The sequence below is a fragment of the Artemia franciscana genome, chromosome 1 (genome assembly GCF_032884065.1).
Source record: "Artemia franciscana chromosome 1, ASM3288406v1, whole genome shotgun sequence".
Classification (NCBI taxonomy): domain Eukaryota; kingdom Metazoa; phylum Arthropoda; class Branchiopoda; order Anostraca; family Artemiidae; genus Artemia; species Artemia franciscana.
Genome location: NC_088863.1, coordinates 7,381,626 through 7,398,931, shown reverse-complemented (window position 1 = coordinate 7,398,931; position 17,306 = coordinate 7,381,626). Strand labels below are relative to the sequence as shown.

The 17,306-nt window shown below is 36.6% G+C and overlaps 1 protein-coding gene across 1 annotated transcript; it reads left to right on the top strand.

The window, feature by feature from the left end:
• The first annotated feature begins 8,178 nt into the window (after positions 1-8,178).
• Positions 8,179-15,850, top strand: LOC136031551 (52 kDa repressor of the inhibitor of the protein kinase-like). Its single transcript, XM_065714869.1, has 2 exons — positions 8,179-8,490; positions 14,825-15,850. Exons 1-2 carry the CDS (start codon positions 8,179-8,181, stop codon positions 15,848-15,850), a joined length of 1,338 nt encoding a protein of 445 aa, XP_065570941.1.
• Positions 15,851-17,306: the final 1,456 nt, after the last annotated feature.

Below are 17,306 nucleotides of genomic sequence, written 5' to 3'. Positions count from 1 at the left end.
CTGCAACTAGCTGTTTTAAAATTTCATTTGGATCTCATTGGGGAAAAGGGGGTATGGAAAGGGGGCTAGTTACCCTCCAATCTGTTCGTTAACTTAAAAGGGCACTTTTAAGTGATCTTAATTTTTTTTTTTTTTTTTTAGCAACTCTTAATTTTTGTTCGAATGAGCCTTTTCCCGCTTCTTAGGATCTTTGGATTGATTCGATCATCTCTGCTGGAAGCAAAAAAATTCACAACAAGAACCAATACATTATTGGCAAAAAATACAAATTCTAAATTTTGTAGATAAGAGCTTGAAACCTCTACAGTAGAGTAAAAATACCAAATTTCTACCTCGGATCCAGTCTATTTTTTATTTTAGGTTTAAATAAAATTTATCTGAGTCAATACTATCTCTACAGAAACATACTTTGCTTTGATTGTTTCTTTGCACTTTTTAGTAATAAAATTAACAACTAGCATCCTACTATTAGTCACAACTCTCTCAACCTAATCAAGACTTAGCAGCTTTCCTATTCCTTTCAGTGCATAGTATACTCCCTGCCTATGCAGCCTATCCTTCTTCCTCACCACATTAATATGGAGACGCTTTCGCATCACCAGAATCAGATTCAGGACCCTGCAGTGTACTGCTACATCTAGGTTCAAGCCCTGGTCCTGGATTACCAATCTGATGTCAAAGCACCCCATTCTTCCTGCCCATGCAGACTATCCTTCTTCCCCTTTACATTACTATGGAGACGCTTTCGCATCAGGGTGCTGCTACAGCCAGGTTCAATCCCTGGGTCCCGGATCACCAAGTTAAGGTCAAAGTACCCCGTCCTTCCTGCCTGAGTAAAGAAATTCTATTATCTCCTAATTTCATGCCTCCTAACCCTGAGACATGAGTTTCTGAAACTCCAAATAAGTCCAAATTGTTTTTTTTTAGTTCAGAACAAAGCCAGAAGAATTATCATGACTGCTGCGGTAACTGCAACCTAGTAAAGCGAACAACTGCCCATAGTAACCAAAGTTCAAAAAACGCGTTTTTTTCGAAAAAAAATTGCCACCTGCACACTGACTCAGGAATGGTAACCATTATTTCGGTTCGTCATAAAAGTAAAATTTTATTGCAAAAAGAAGTTTCTAGTGATTTCGAAAAAAAACTTAAACCCCTCGAAAAGGGCGTCAGATCAAAATGAAAAGTATATCGTTGGAATCAGCAGGGTCAAAAACCCTTTAAAGAGAAATTTCAGTCCCCCTCCTCGAATAACAAGGAAAATCCCTTTTTTGCATCGGTAGCACTGATTTGTCTCCTGTTTTTTTTTTTTTGTTTTTTTTTTCTATTTTTTTTTTTCAACAGGCTTAGCGGACTACCAGAACATCATATAGAGATTCTTAGTAGCTCAGTCAAAAGCTATATCCTATCTACGCGCTTTTATAAATTCTGCCATCTGCAAGTGCCATATGGCATTAAAATGGCAGCTTGTGGGCCATTCATCAAGGGGTGACACTAGTAGGCTACCAGAACGTAGTAGACAGAACTTTTATTGCTAATATTAAAGACATTGCTAATATCTACGCCCTTCATATAAATTCCACCATCAGCAAGCTCCAAGTGGCACTAAAACGGCACTTTTGGTGCCGTGTCTCAAGTGGAAAAGCTGGGGTTATTGGGCTAGCAGAACTTATAAGAGTAATGTTTAATGGCTCATTTGAAATCTATTGCTTATATATGCGTCTTTTTTTTTTTTGCTTTTTTTATCCATTTTACCATTCGTAAGTGCGATATAGCACCGAACATAACAGTTTTGGTGCCACTTCTTAAGTGGAAAAGCTCTGAAGTACAAAACAGGTACTATTGTAATAGTTATGATCCGGAAACTTTAACTGGAAGTCTACAAGAATCCCACCCACACACTCTCCCCTCCCAGCCCCCTTATTAAGTTTCGTAAATCGTCTTCGCAATAGTAGGCTACCATACCATCGTTGATAGATATTTATTGGCTCAATTAAAAGCTATTGCTTATATTTACTAAGCTTTTAAAAATCCTACCATTTATTAGATTTCAATGTTAACTAGTTTCTGGACAGAATATGAAATGAACTCTTTGTCATGGTTGAAGCATTAGCTGCAACCTAGTAAAGAGCGAACCACAGCCCATAGTAACTAAAAGTCAAAAAATGTTAAAATGGTCCTTTTTTCTTCTTCTTTTTTCCAGGCCTAGCGGGGTACTAGAACACCATAGAGAGATGCTTAAGAGGTCATTCAAAAGCTACTTTTTATATGTATGTGGTTTATATAAATTCTGCTGTCTGCAAGTGCCATATATAGGTCTAGAAAAGGCACTTTTTATGCCGTTTCTCGAGGGGTGGGGCTAGCGGGCTACCAGAACATCTATGATAGATTTTTGAATGCTCATATATAAAAAATTTCTGATATCTCCGTATTTCTTATAAATTTCACAATCTGCCAGTTCCAATTGGCACTATAAATGACACTTTTGGAACCATGTCCCAAGTTGAAAACCTGGGGCTAGTGGCCTACCGGAAGTTTTAGAGTGATCTTTAGTGGATCATTTGAAAACTTTTGCTCATATCTACGTGCTTCTTATCAAACCAATTTTTCAATAGCTGTTTTTAAACTCCACATTATTTTATTTTAGAGTCGATAAATTTTGTCCATTTAGTTTTTTATAAAAATTCAAAATTTTGTCGATGTTACAAAAAGAAAAATGAAGAAATTATATTCAGGTATTAGATATTTGAAAGCTCATCTTTTCATAAGGGTTTTTAAACTCATCTGTAGTTTGTTCTATGGACTTGATAAATTTTACTAAGGATTGGAATTGAAAAATTAGAACAAAAATGCAAAAAAAGAAGAAAAAAATGCAAAATTTCACGCTCTTCCGCAGGCCATTCCATAGATTTGACAAGTTTTACAAAAAAATTGAGATACTTGTTTCTAAACTCTTCTGTAGCTTATTTTATTATTTCTTATTTTTTATTTTATTTATTTTATTATTTTTATTATTATTATAAAAATTTTACAAAAGAATACGACTTTTCAATAAATTTCATAAAACTGACAATTTCTCAAAAACTAACAAAATTGAAGTTCAGATATGAGATATTTGAAAACTATTTCTCAATAATTGTTTTAAACACCTCAGTAGTTTATTTTACATACTTGATCAACTTTACCTTTCAACAGAGCGTTTTTTTTTCTTTGACCATTAGACAGGCATCAAGTGAGGCTAAAAAAGATTTCTATTCAAGAAGCAGATAAACTTATCGTTTGCTGCAACCCCCGAGGTTTGCTGCAACCTCCTGCGTACTCAATTGGAACGCTCAACAACCAAATTTTGCAAATTCCGAATTTCGGAGGCCAATAGAAACGTTTATTTTATTAAAAACAATTCCTTGGAGAGAGGGGCGAAATTGATCTAAACAATCTCGTGGAGAAATTATAGACGTAAAGTGTACCTATTTGTATAGTCTAGCCTACTATAAGGGTTTTGGTTTCTTATTCCTGAAAAAAGGACCACAAGATAAAAACGTTTACAATTCTGTCATTTAATGAAAAAAAAAGAAGTGAAAACTGAGTTTTAAAAGTTGACCCCCACCCTTCCTTAACACTGACGGAAAACTGGTTACTCTCTTCGAAGGATATCTTAAAGTTGTGACTTTTCAAGTATCTTTCACAGTAAAATGTAAACTACTTCTTGTCAGTGAGAGTGTTGGCACTAGTGTCGAAACTAAAAATTACCAACATCCTTAGCACAAGTCTACAACAGTTACTTCAATTTACAGAAATTTAGGGGAGAGTAAAGAATTTTTCAGTGCCTAGGGTGAGCAAAGTTGTCTTTTTTCCATTTTTGTTTCAATGAAATTACAGAGAAAAAGCTTTTGTTTTGTGAAAACACCCCGAAAAGGATATTTTGAAAATCCCGGGGGGACAAAAATTAAGAGGGCGATAGGCCCCCTCACAATTGATGCTACTAGTTTACACTCTTAGGAGTCATCCGTACTCTTTGGAATGAGCCATAGAGTAACCGTACACAAGAAACAAAAACTGGTCCTATTTTTGCTAGTTAAAAAGTAGTGCCATTACCGTGATTTTATTTTCCTCGGTTAAAACAGCCACCGTTTCGCCGGTTGCTTCACTGTCTGGCTAATTTTCTAAAATGTATGCCTTTATCTGTTATAGGCAAGCTTACATTTTATGAGAAGAGGCAATGAGGGAGCACTTAACTAAAATAGGAACTTCATAGGAAGGATAAAAGAGAGAAGCTCTTTTATCTTTTTAGAGAGAAGAGGCAGGTGCTTCCGGTTTTATGTTGGCCTCAGGTGAATTGTTACTACAATATATTGTTAGTTGTAGGAGATAGAAGTAATTGTACAGTATAATGAGCCTAAATAGAAATAGACTTGTTTATGTTCTTAATCTCCCTTTTGCTTTTTTTGTATGTTAAGTCAAAAATAAAAGACCAGCCCTAGTCAAAGAACACTGGAAGCATATTTGAGGACACTTTTTTCTTCTTCTTTTATTTTAGCTAGCCTATGTGCAGCCAGCTAACTTAACCTGGAGCACACAAGATATTTGTGGCCTTATTTTCCTTTTTTTTTCTTTTTAGCTACCCTACGAGCAGCCGGCTAACCTAGCATGTAGCACATCATGTATTTGTGGAGGTTTTTTTCTTCTTTTTCCATTTTAGCTAGCATGTGTGCTGCTGTATAACCCGGTCTGCAACAAATCAGATATTTTTGGACACATTTTTCTTCTTCTTCCTTCTTAGCTAGCCTATGTGAAGCCGGCTAGCCAAGCTTGTGGCACATCAGATATTCTTATTTTTTTCTGTTTTGGATAGCCTATGGACTGGAGGATAAGCTAGCCTGCAGTATATCAAATGTTTATGGACACTTTCTTCTTCTTCCTTTTTAGCTAGCCTACGAGCAGCAAGCTAACAGATATTTGTGGATATTTTTGTCTTGTTCTTCTTCATTTTTAGCTAGCCATTTTTCACTATTTTGAATTAAAATCCAGCAGCCTAGTTGTGAGCATTAAGCCACGGCTAATTTTAGGAATAGCTAAGACAATTGATCCGAGTAAGTGAGAGGCAAATCTGGCATAAGTCCTTTTTAGAACTGTATCAAAATGATGTCAGTTCATACAAGTTTATCAATTTTACTTGTTTAAAAGCTTCTTTGATGACAAAATCCTGATCAAACCCCTGATAATCCTAATTGAACTCCTGGGCTACTGATCATGATCGAGTTGCATTCTAAGAATGAGTCTTCCTGATCAGATGGGGTTGTCTGTCGCCGGCCAGACATGCCGACCGAAGGCCACAGGATACCTTCGTTTCAAAGTGACTTCGATTCAAGACCCAGGATGGAAAAACGGCATGGTGGACAGATTAAATCTCAGTGGTCAATCTGATACGATCGAAGCTGAAATTTTGACCAATTGGTGGATTTCGTCGTCATGGCCGTCGATGGGATAACCCATGGCCTGAACTTGTCTCCGGGAAAACGAAAAAGAATAACAACATGAAATCAATTGTAACTATAGGAATTGACAAATCAGTTTGTGTCTGCTGCAAATTGGGTCCAAAAAGTGCTACAAATCATCCAAAGGACGTGCAAATGCACTTCATGATAAAGCTGCCTTCGATAAAGTGTTTCACCCCAAGTTGGTTCAGAAGGGGACTAGATTAAGGCTAGAATCCAAAAAGACTCCTAGTTCCAAGTGGATCAAGGTTGATGACGCATTCTACGACCCGTTTATCCTAGTTTTCCCCTCGGCCAATACTGATTTTGATTCTGACGCATGATCATTAGCGAGTGCTCGTTTCCACTCCATTATATTATATATTACAAAAATGTGCCGTTCTTTGTCGTTGTTTGTCTTATTGTATTTTTCTCTTTTATTTTTCTTTCTTTTCCCTATTTACACCTTCCTGTGCTATTTTACTTGTCTTTTTTTTTGTTTCAGATCAAAATAATCAAGTTCGTTTCTTAGCCTTTTTACTTGGGAATGTTAAGCAGTTGACGTCACTGGTGTTCACGCGACTACAGCATGACTCTCGATCACCTGTTTCGGTAAGTTATTGTGGTTAAATTTGAATCTCCGTTGGGGATTAACGTCAACATAACATTAGGGAGATTAAACGATAATGAATTTAAGAGAGTTAATTTTAATGAAATTATAAATAATCCGGTTGGTAAAGCCCCCAATACGAGTTTTGATGAAAATTTTGAGAATATTATTGATAGCGTGTTTGTGGAGGAGCTGAGATTTTAGGGTTCCGAAGCTCGATGGGGTGATGTTTTTCCAGTTGTGTATCTTAACGTTCAGGGCCTAAATTCATCGTTCGACGATATTCAATTGTTATGTAGGGATTCGTGCCCAGCAATTATTGGTCTCTGTGAAACATTTTTGAATTAGAATAATCAGGTACTTTTGGATATTCCCGGTTATATGTCGATTTTTCTTAACCGCAAAATGGGCAAAAAAGGTGGACTCAAATTTTACATCCAAAACAATTTTCAGACTGTACTAAGACATGATTTATGCAAAAATAATGAAAAAATATTTGAGTCGCTTTTTATTGAAATCCCAATTAACGCTACGGAAAGGGTAATAATTACCCTCTGAGAACGAAAGTATATCGTTCTCCAAGTGGATCTGCGACTGAATTTCTTGAAACATTAGAAGATGTTGTTAGGAAATTCTTTGCTGAAAAATATGAAGTTATATTGATGGGTGACTTTAACCTTGACCTTGCGAAATCGTCATCTAGGCAGGCTTCTAATCTCTTGTCTTTACTAATTGCGTACGGATTGGCTTCTTGTATAAACATACCGACAAGGATTTCAAACCAGTCAGCAACATTAATTGACAATATTTTTTCATCGCTTCACTCTATTAATAATAATAATTTATTTGTTACCCGCTTGTTTCGACAAATTAAGCGGATTAAAAACATTAAGGAAGGAAAAACAAAATAACACAAACAATACAATTAATACAGTCTAATCAAAGGGTGGTAAGGGCCCAAGCGTTGATAGGCCTCAGCACCTAATCTAGCATAGAGTATTTTATAAACAAAAATAATATCAGTGGCACAAAACTTTCTGATAATCTTCTGATTTCTATAAGAACGCGGCAGATACAATAAATATTTACAATAACGAAAATACAGAACTCTTATACCCTGCAAATCTTGATTATTAAAAAACGGGCGCAAACCGGAAAGAAACAATATAGAATGATCGCAATATGTAGAATAAAGTCTGGATAAAGCCTTTCGTGAAAATCTGCCTCGGTTCGGGACAATTTTCGCGTACCCTTTGGGCCTTTTTAAAGTTTACTTTCAACATCATTTAGCCCACAAGATCGAAAAGCCGATAAAGATGAACAAATACTAATACCAAGCCACCGAATCAAAGAAACGAGCTTAAGTGAAAAATAACCACAACTAAGATTACTACTTTGATGCTTAGCATTAAAAACTAAATATTGACATTTTTCAGTATTACGTTTGAGGCCGATTTCCTCAAAAGACTTAGAAACAAGCTGGGTCGACTTAATTAGGCTAGATTTAGTGCGGCTGATCAAAATTAAATCATCTGCATATGCAATATACGAAAGATTAGTTAGGCCTAAAAAACATGATGGATTAATACTAAGAATGAAGTACTGCTTTCTGACATTTCCGACCATTTGCCAGTTTCAGCCCTGTTTCAAATCCTCCGAAATCCACAAAGATAAGTCCCAGGATAAACTGAGATTTTGTTGCTCACCAGTGGAACTGGATAGATTGAAAGAAGATCTTGGTACAGATAAATGGGACTAGTCTTTACCAGAAAATATTAGTTTAGGCAATTATAACGACATATTTGGCCGCTTTTATGACACTGTTAAGGAAAAATTCACGTCTTATGGTCTAAAAGCTCCTTTAAAAAATCCTCGATCAAAAAGATCAACACATGTAGCTCCCTGGTTAACATCTGGAGTCCTAAAATCAATAAAAAGGAAGCAGAAGCTTTGGAAGGAGTACAAAAAAAGACCAAATAAAGCTAAGTTAGAAGCATTTAAGTTGTACCGTAATTTTCTGAAATCAATTATTCGCAGAGCTAAAACAGTATATTTTACAAAGAGAATTGTTGATTGCGGTAAAAATATAAAAAAGACATGGACATGATTAAGGAAGTTAGTCGGCCGTCCATGAAACCAGAAGGTCTCCCTAAGTCTCTCATTGTACACGATCAACTTGTAACAGAAAAAGGCCAAATACGACATCATATGAACAAATTCTTTGCGGAGATAGGGAAGAAAACTGCTAATAGCTTTTCTTATTCCTCTGTATCACATTCTTGGAGGCAGTTCTTAGGTCCCTCGTGCTTGAAATCAATGGTTCTTAGGGAGGCTACGGTGCAGGAAATTAGAAATATTGTTCTGTCTTTAAAGAATTCTTCAGCAGGTTTTGACCAAATTTCTGCTAAAGTAAGTAAACATATTCTTCCATCCATTATTATCCCGATTTACCATTTTTTTAATAGGTCATTTCAACTAGGAGCATTTCCCCAAAGTCTTAAACTTGCGCGTGTGATAGCTCTCTTTAAAGGAGGTGACCGTAAGGATCCTGGGAACTAAAGGCCAACCTCTCTTTTGTCAGTGTTCTCTAAGATATTTGAAAGGGCCATGCTCAAACGTCTGGTGAGATATCTTGAAGTTAAATTTTTTTCCATCAACATCAGTTTGGGATTCGCGCAAAGTATTCTACAGAAAATGCTTGTAATAGACTTCTTCAGTTTATACGAAGATCTTTAGATTATAATCTTACTCCTGCAGCCATTTTTCTTGATGTAAAGAAAGCTTTTGACAGCCTAACAAATAAGATTCTCATTGGTAAACTTTGTCATCTTGGTGTCCGTGGGGAAGCATTATCTTGGCTCTCGTCATACCTAACTGACAGATCTATCGCCACGTAAGTTACAGACAAAAAAGTTCCAATTGAATACAGAATACTCCAAGGTTCTATTCTTGGGCCCACCCTCTTCCTCATCTATTTGAACAATCTTTACCGACTTTTTAACACCCCAATTAACAATGTTTGCTGTGGATTGTGTCACAAATCTTACTCTCAGAGTACGTTGGTGTTCACATCTGATAGTTGAGATGAATTAATAGCATTTGCAGGTGACACTACCTTAGGTGTTGCAGCTCCGGATGAATCATCCCTTATTCAAAAGCTTCAAGCAATGACTAAGAAAATACTCTTTTGGTTTGACATAAATCAACTAACTTTAAATGTAAAAAAGTCCTACCTTCTTATTTTTTTTCTTGTAAAGGTGTGAGCTGCCCCACAATTACTGAGCTTCATACACCAAGAGGCTTCATAAGTCGTCCCCCAGATCGATATGTGCTATTCCTAGGAGTTCTTTTGGATGAAAATTTATCATTTAAGTGGCATGTTCAAATAATAAGAGTGAAAACTTCCCGTGGACTTGGGATCATCCGGAAATTAAAGCGTTCATTTCCTTTCCCTATCCTCCGTCTTTCATACTTCTCTCTGACTTACCCTTATATATGTTACTGTTCGTCTGTGTGGATGTCCACATTTCCCTCGGTACTTGCTCCAATTCACAATCTTCATGAGAAAGTGGCAAGAATTCTCCAGTCGGCTACACACACTCCTCTTGACCTCCTCAAAAATAAAGATATTTATGTTTTATCTCTATCTTCGTTGGCATATCAATACTTCCAGGGAGATCTCCCATGTCCAAGACACAATGCGGACACACCTCTGTCCCGTACTATTTAGCAGTTTAACTGGTAAGTGTTTTTTATATGTATTTTTTCTTTGTATCGCTCTAAATGTTTCGAAGAAAAAGGAGAAAGTTATATAAACGTATTTGGACATACCATAGGAATCTATACATTTCTATTTAAATCTCTTGTATTTTCCCTATTTTATTTTTGTTTTAATATTATTTTTCTGAAAAAAAAATTTACTTCGGGGTAGCACCATCAAAAGGTTACATCGTAAAAGAATGCTTAGTTTAAAACAGTTCGTGGCAACGAACTGTAGCAAGGAGCGACCCGGCTCAATAGTAAACGAAACTCTAAAAAACGGAATTTTGATACTAAAAGATACATCAAAAGAATCGGATTTTCATGCTGATTTTTAATATATAAGTTTCATCAAATTTAGCCTTTGTCATCAAAAGTTAAAAGCCTGAGAAAATTTGCCCTATTTTGGGAAATAGGGGGAAACACCCCCTAAAATTCATAGAATCTTAACGAAAATCACATCATCGTATTGAGCGTATCAGAAAACCCTATTGCAAAGATTTCAAGCTCCTATCTACAAAAATGTGGAATTTCATATTTTTTGCCAGAAGACAGATCACGGGTGCGTGTTTATTTGTTGTTGTTTTTTTTATTATTTTCTAGGGGTCATCACATCAACCAAGTGGTCCTATAATGTCACGAGAGGGCTCATTCTAATGGAAATGAAAAGTTCTAGTGCCCTTTTTAAGTGACCGAAAAAATTGGAGGACACCTAGGCGCCCTCCCACGCTTTTTTTTTTAATAAAGTCAACGGATCAAAATTTTGAGATAGCCATTTTGTTCAACGTAGTCAAAAATCATAATAACTATGTCTTTGGGGATGACTTACTCCCCCACAGTCCCCGGGGGAGGGCCTGCAAGTTACAAACTTTGACCGTTGTTTACATACAGTAATGGTTATTGGGAAGTGTACAGACGTTTTCAGGGGGATTTTTAGGTTTGGGGGGGTAGAGGGGAGGGGGATATGTGGAAGGATCCTTCCTTGGAGGAATATGTCATGGGTGAAGAGAAATTCAATGAAAAGGGTGCAGGATTTTCTAGCATTACTATAAAAAAAAATGAAAAAATAAACATGAAAAGTTTTTACAATTGAAACTAAGGAGTAGCATTAAAACTTAAAACTAAAAGAGATTATTCCACGTTTGAGGGGTTCTTCTCCTCCTAAATACCTCGCTCTTTATGCTAAGGTATCTTTAGTAATTTCACCTATTTATTCTGCGGCCTTTCTTATTCAGGGGTCATTCTTAAAGAATTGGGACAAAACTTAAGCTTCAGTGTAAAGAGCAAGGTATTAACGATGGGACAAACCCCCTCATATACAAAATAAAAATATAAGAATATAGAAGTTTATTTCGTAAGTTAATTCTTAAGCTACGTATATTTTTTACTAATTAAAACGTTCGTTAAAAATTAAATGTTCTAGTTGTCTTTTTAAGTAACCGAAAAATTGGAGGGGAACTAGGCCTCCTTTCTCGCCCCTTATTTCTCAAAATCGTCTGATCAAAACAAAGAGAAAACCATTTAGCCAAAAAAAGAATTAATATGCGAATTTCATTTTAATAATTTATGTGCGGAGAGCCAAAATCAAACATGCATTAATTCAAAAACGTTCAGAAATTAAATAAAAAAAACTAGTTTTTTATAACTGGAAGCAAGGAGCGACATTAAGACTGAAAACGAACAGAAATTACTCCGTGTATGAAAGGGGCTGTTCCCTTCTCAACGCCTCCCTCTTTACGCTAAAGTTTTTTTTACTGTTTAATAAAGTATAATTGAGAGAAAGAGTCAAACTTTAGCGTATAGAGCGGGACGTTGAGAAGGGAACAACCCCTTTCATGCACGGAGTAACTTCGGTTCGTTTTAAGTTTTAATGTCGCTCCTTACTTTCAGTTAAAAAACTAGTTTTTTTTATTTAATCATGATAAGGGGATAAGGTAATTAGGCAATTTTATAGCATTGACTATAGTGGAGGGCAATAGTTTTCAAAGTATTAGGTTTTATTTTCTAGAAGAGACACTTCGTGTCGAAGGGGTGCTCATATAATCTTTGGAGAGCAACGGTCTTTAATCTATGCAATATGCCCATTGTTAATATATAAGCTTTTTATTAGAACGGAGGGTATGTTTGATCCTGGGTCTCCAAAAAGTTTTAGGGCATTAGCCTTTTTAATACTTCAAGAAAATACTGAGAGGGATTCCGACCACAATCAAAAAACACAATGTAGTTGGTGGTCATGAAAAGGGAATACCATCAATATCTGAAGAGTGGCTGAGGGTATTAATTTGAAATTTTAAAAGCTAGTTTGATTTTGTATCGAAGGGAGATTAAAGGGAAACCAGCACCCGCCCACTACTAACCCTCATTGCCCTTTATAGCTGCCCCTTCTCCTTAGCAATGACTGAAATTTGAACTCTAATTTTTTTCAAATCGGTCACTAGGTCTAACAACTAAGCCTCCAGTGATGGCATGTCCCCCACAGCTCCTGGACAAGAATGGTAAGTTTAACAAGGAGGAAGAGGGAAAATATTTGTTTCTGGGTGTACACGAAGATGCTAAGGGTGATAAGGTAAATCTTTGGAAAATATTGTGGGGTATGTTAAACTAAATCAAACGGCACTATGTGCACTCAGTCTCTGAAAAAGGAGGATCTGTAAAATTTCCCTGTGGATGTGTAATAAGCTGTACGAAAATTGTATTTCAATCTTTCTTTTTAGGGCTATAATCAGAGAAAGGCTCAGCTTGCTAGAACATATTTTGCGGATGAAGGATGACAGTTTGCCAAAAATTGCATTTTACAGTTTACCCTTTTTTCAGGGGCTAGGGGTGGGGTATGAAATTTTCAGAAGTTTAGCTATTAGGTATAATGACAAATTAGAAGAAGTAGTTATTTCATAATTTTGACCAGTGTTAAGGAGGTCTAAAGAGGAAAAGGGAGCCCTTTGCCTCCCAAACTTTTCAGTATGCCTTCAACGTTTCAACGTCATGTTCCAACTGAGATTTTTCTGCCGCATATTTTAAAAAATAAGCACGCATATAGTAGGTTTTGACTTCGTTCGACATTCCATAAAAGTAGTCAAAACTAGATGTAGTAGAAGTTGTAAACAGCCACAGTTTCAGTTGTAAGTTGTCCCAGTCAGAGGTAGCCATAGTTGCAGTCGCATTTGCAGCTGTATTAGCAGCAGTAGATGCCCTGAAGGTTTGAAGGTAGGACTCCTACCTGTTCCTAAGATATCAGAGATAGGTTTTCTGATAACTTACATTGATATAGTGTCTTTTGATTTAGCTATACAAACCCAAAAAGCTTCCTGATATTTCACCTTAATACCCTCAACCTTTTCAGACACACCCAGGATCTGGCACGTGGGCAGGGGGGACTTCGGGCCCGCCCCCCCCCACCCCGAAATTTTGGGATTTCTGGCAAAAGGAGGACATTTATTAAGAATCATGTGTGAAGCCTTTTTTTGTGATTTTACAGCATGGAATTATCCGGTCAAGTCACTGCCCAATTATTAACCCATTTTCTGTCTAACTTTTTACCATCTTTGAAGTAGGGGAGAGTGGGGCTGGTGTAAACTTTGAAATTAGTGAAAGTAGGTTAGATACATAATTACCAACAGGTCGGAAAAGAGTTCCGTACCTGGAGAGTTAAGGGCTGACATGGTGGAAAAGAGTTCCACACATGGGATATATGCCAACAAGTCGGAAAAGAGTTCTGTACCGGGGGAGTTAAGGGTTGAAGTAGGGGAGAGTGGGGTTGGTTCGGACGCGTGGTGAATCTGGACAAGCGCTTCTCTCCCTACAGCGCCGTCTGCTAATCAAGAAAAAAACACTGTAGACCTGCCATCTAGCATTCTATTTGCGTATGTAGTTTTGATACCCCTCGTGCAGTCGTTTTGGAAATATTTGAAAAAAACTGAAAAAACAAGGAAAGGCATCCTGTATCTTTTTTAATTTGAGATTTAATTCAGCCTATATTAATAAACATTTAGCTTTCTTAATGCATGACACGTTTGACTTGGACGTTGCTAAGTTATTTCGATTTTGGTTTTTGGCACCATCTGTAAGTTCTGAGGCGTAGGTGAGGTTTCAGGCTTTTTCTTTCAGGTGGGGTTGATTTGGACAACTACAGTGGGGTGCATTCGGACATTGTCCGAACGAACCCCACAATCCCCTAATTAGCGATTGTAATGTTATTTTTTTTTTTTGTAAAGAGAGTTTTGTCTTTCCACAGCAAAATAGAATTATCCTTGATATTAGGGCGTTTATCCCCCCTTTTCAGGATAAAGTACAGCTTTTAATGGATCAATTTTGGAAACTATCGTTTTTCATTAAAATCAACGTTTTCGCAATAGAAGAACTACCCCTACAGCACCCATATTGCACTGTTAACCCTAAAATTTCCCTTTCAGTGGGACATAATAGATTAATCACTGGTTCTAAATCGCTGTGAACATAACTTGAGCCTAAAACGTACTTTTGAGGCTTCAGTCTTCTTGCCCCCAACCGAACTCTTTTTCTAGTTCCTTTTTCTGGCTAAAAACGATCGGAGAACAGATCGACCAACAACAAATGTGCCTTAGGGGTCCTTATATACCCAATTTCCACTGAATCAGCGTTTTAAAATCGCCATTTTGTTTAAAATACTTGAAAGATCGGATACAATGGCACCCATAGTCCCGGGAGCAACAGCTCCAAATTATGCCTTAATACTCTTAAAGAGCTAACAAAACATGTTGAAATGAGATTCCCCCAGAATTTCTATGATTGCTTGTTTGATACACTAGCAAAAAAGAATAATAATAATAAAAAACAATGTAACATTAGAAATTTCGCATTTCTTAGTTATGGACTTGGTAATTCTGCTTAGAGAATGTTAGGAGTATATAATTAGACAGTGCAGTTTCCGTTAAGATCAGATCAAAATAGCTGAAATCAAGCACTGTATGATGGTAATTCGTGAAACAGTTAATTTCTTCCTCTTTAGTGCAAAAACCTAAAAACTTATACTGCACTTAATCTTAAAGGCTTGTGCGAAACTAAGTGGGTCGAAAGACATGATGCTATTCAGATCTCAAAACAGTTAATTGTGCCTATCTTTAAGGCCCTAGAGGAGATAGAAACAGACGGGGATTCAGTAACGTTGTCGAAAGCAAGAAGTCTGCTCAACAACATCCTGAGCTTGGACTACATAGTGACCCTCATTGTGATGGATTGTTTTCTGGGGTATACATTGAATCTATCTAAGCTGCTGCAGTCTGAAAACATAAATATGGTTATGTACATTCAGTGCGTCGAGAGTGTAACAGAAATGTTCAAAGAAATCCGAAATAGTGCCGAGGGAAGGTTTCATCAGCTGTTTCTGGAAGCAACTAGGCTATGCAGAGAGCTAGAAGTTATTCTTGTCATGCCACGAAAGAGGAACCTTTTCAAAATCCCAAGTGATATCCCGGCAGAAAAACATATAGAATTTTACTATCGCGTCTCCATTTTCCTCCCATTTGTAGATCAGCTAATACAATCACTTGAATCTCGATTCACAAAGTACAAGGTCACGCTGAAAGGCCTCAGCGGAATACTGCCATCTTTTGTTGTGAAACAGCCTAGCAGCGATCTTAAAGAACTGATCAAATTATATGCCTCAGATATAACGAGTTCAAACTCCGCTGTGATGGCTGAGCTTGAACTATGGCGAGCTAAGTGGCTGAAAGTAGTACCCAGTCTTTTCCCGAAGACAGCAGTGCAGAGCTTGGCTGAGTGCGAACGTGGAATATTTTCGAATATTCAAAAGTTACTGAGCATCTTTTGTGTCATTCCCACGTCTACAGCATGTGTTGAGAGGTCATTTTCTTCAATGAAAAGGATCAAAATGTATCTTCGCAGTCGGATGAGTGAAGACCGACTGAATTGCTTGGCACTCTTGAATGTCCACAGAGATGTTCTCGTATCAGTCGATGAAATTTTGGAAAAATTTGCTATTAGCTCTGCTCGAAGGTTACGATTTAAAGTATAGATAAAGTTAATCTGTATTTTCTGACATACGTGCTTTTTGCCTTTATTTAGTTACCAAGTAAAAAAGTGCTACTTTATATCTGCTGTTTTGAAGGTTTTGGCCCCCCCCCCCGAAAAAAATTCCTGCCTACGTGCCTGCCTAGGATCATATATCCACACCCATTTTCCCACTGTTGTATCCTGCATAGAAGTAATAAAGAAAAAAATTATTTGTATTCCTTGCCTTCAGGGCTGTTGAGACTTGGTATCCTATGTAGCATGGATATTAGGCATTATGAATATGAAAATTGGCTTATTAGAATTTCTATCAATACCAAGAGGAGCATCTTAAGGGTCAAGTGAGGGGAGTTGTTGGTTGCCCCCTCTTAATTTCTTAACGCCCCTCTCTGTATGCATTTAATGGTTTGGCTTCATACCCCTGCCTTTTCCTTAGATATTACTGCGTTGTTATTTTTACGAGCCTTTTGCATACCGTAATTTTTAACTTTGTTAGACGTTTCCTTCAACAGTTTCTAAGTTCTACCTTAATCCCCTTCGCCTTTTTAAGACTCAGGATCGAACAACCAAATTTTGCAAATAACCAATCTTAAACGTATAAACAATGGGTAACTTATATAACTTGCAACACTTGACCAAAGTCTTGTGGGGGTTACATCATCCCCTTGGGCATAGTTATTTCACTTCTCGAAAATTTTGGTCACGATGGTTATACCAGATCTTGAACAAGTATATTATAGGGAAGTGCTATTAAAACGGAAATTTGAGGGGGACTAGTTCCCCTCCGATCAGCTTTTAACATCACCCTCAACATTCCTGAAAACTAAAACTTTCAGGAGGCAATTAAATTTGACTCCTTAGTTTGAATGTGTCAAGAAGATGTAAATCAAGTCATAAAAAAAGAAATTTTGGCAAACTAAAGTCGTAGAGACTTGCTTTTATTTTCACATTTAGTCACAATGAATTTTTTGTCAATTAAATTGACTCCTCAGTTTGACTGTGTCAAAACGATATTAATCAAGTCATTAAAAAGAGATATTGGCATATTAAAGTCATAGAAACTTGATTATTCTTTAATTTCTACATTTAGTCTAAATGAATTATTCATCAATTAAATTGACTCCTCAGTTTGAATGTGTCAAAAAGATGTAAATCAAGTCATAAAAAAGAAATAGTTTCAAACAAAGTCATAGAGACTTGCTTATCCTTTAATTTTCATGTTTAGTCACAATGAATTTTCATCAAATAAACTGACTCCTCAGTTTGACTGTGGCAAAAAGATGTAAATCAAGTCATCAAAAAGAGATATTGACAAATTAAAGTCATAGAAGTAGATTATAAATCCTCAGTTTGACTTTGTCAAAAAAAATGTAAATCAATTCATTAAAAAGAGATATTGACAAATTTAAACCATAGAAACTTGATTATCCTTTAATTTTCACATTTAGTCAAAATGAATT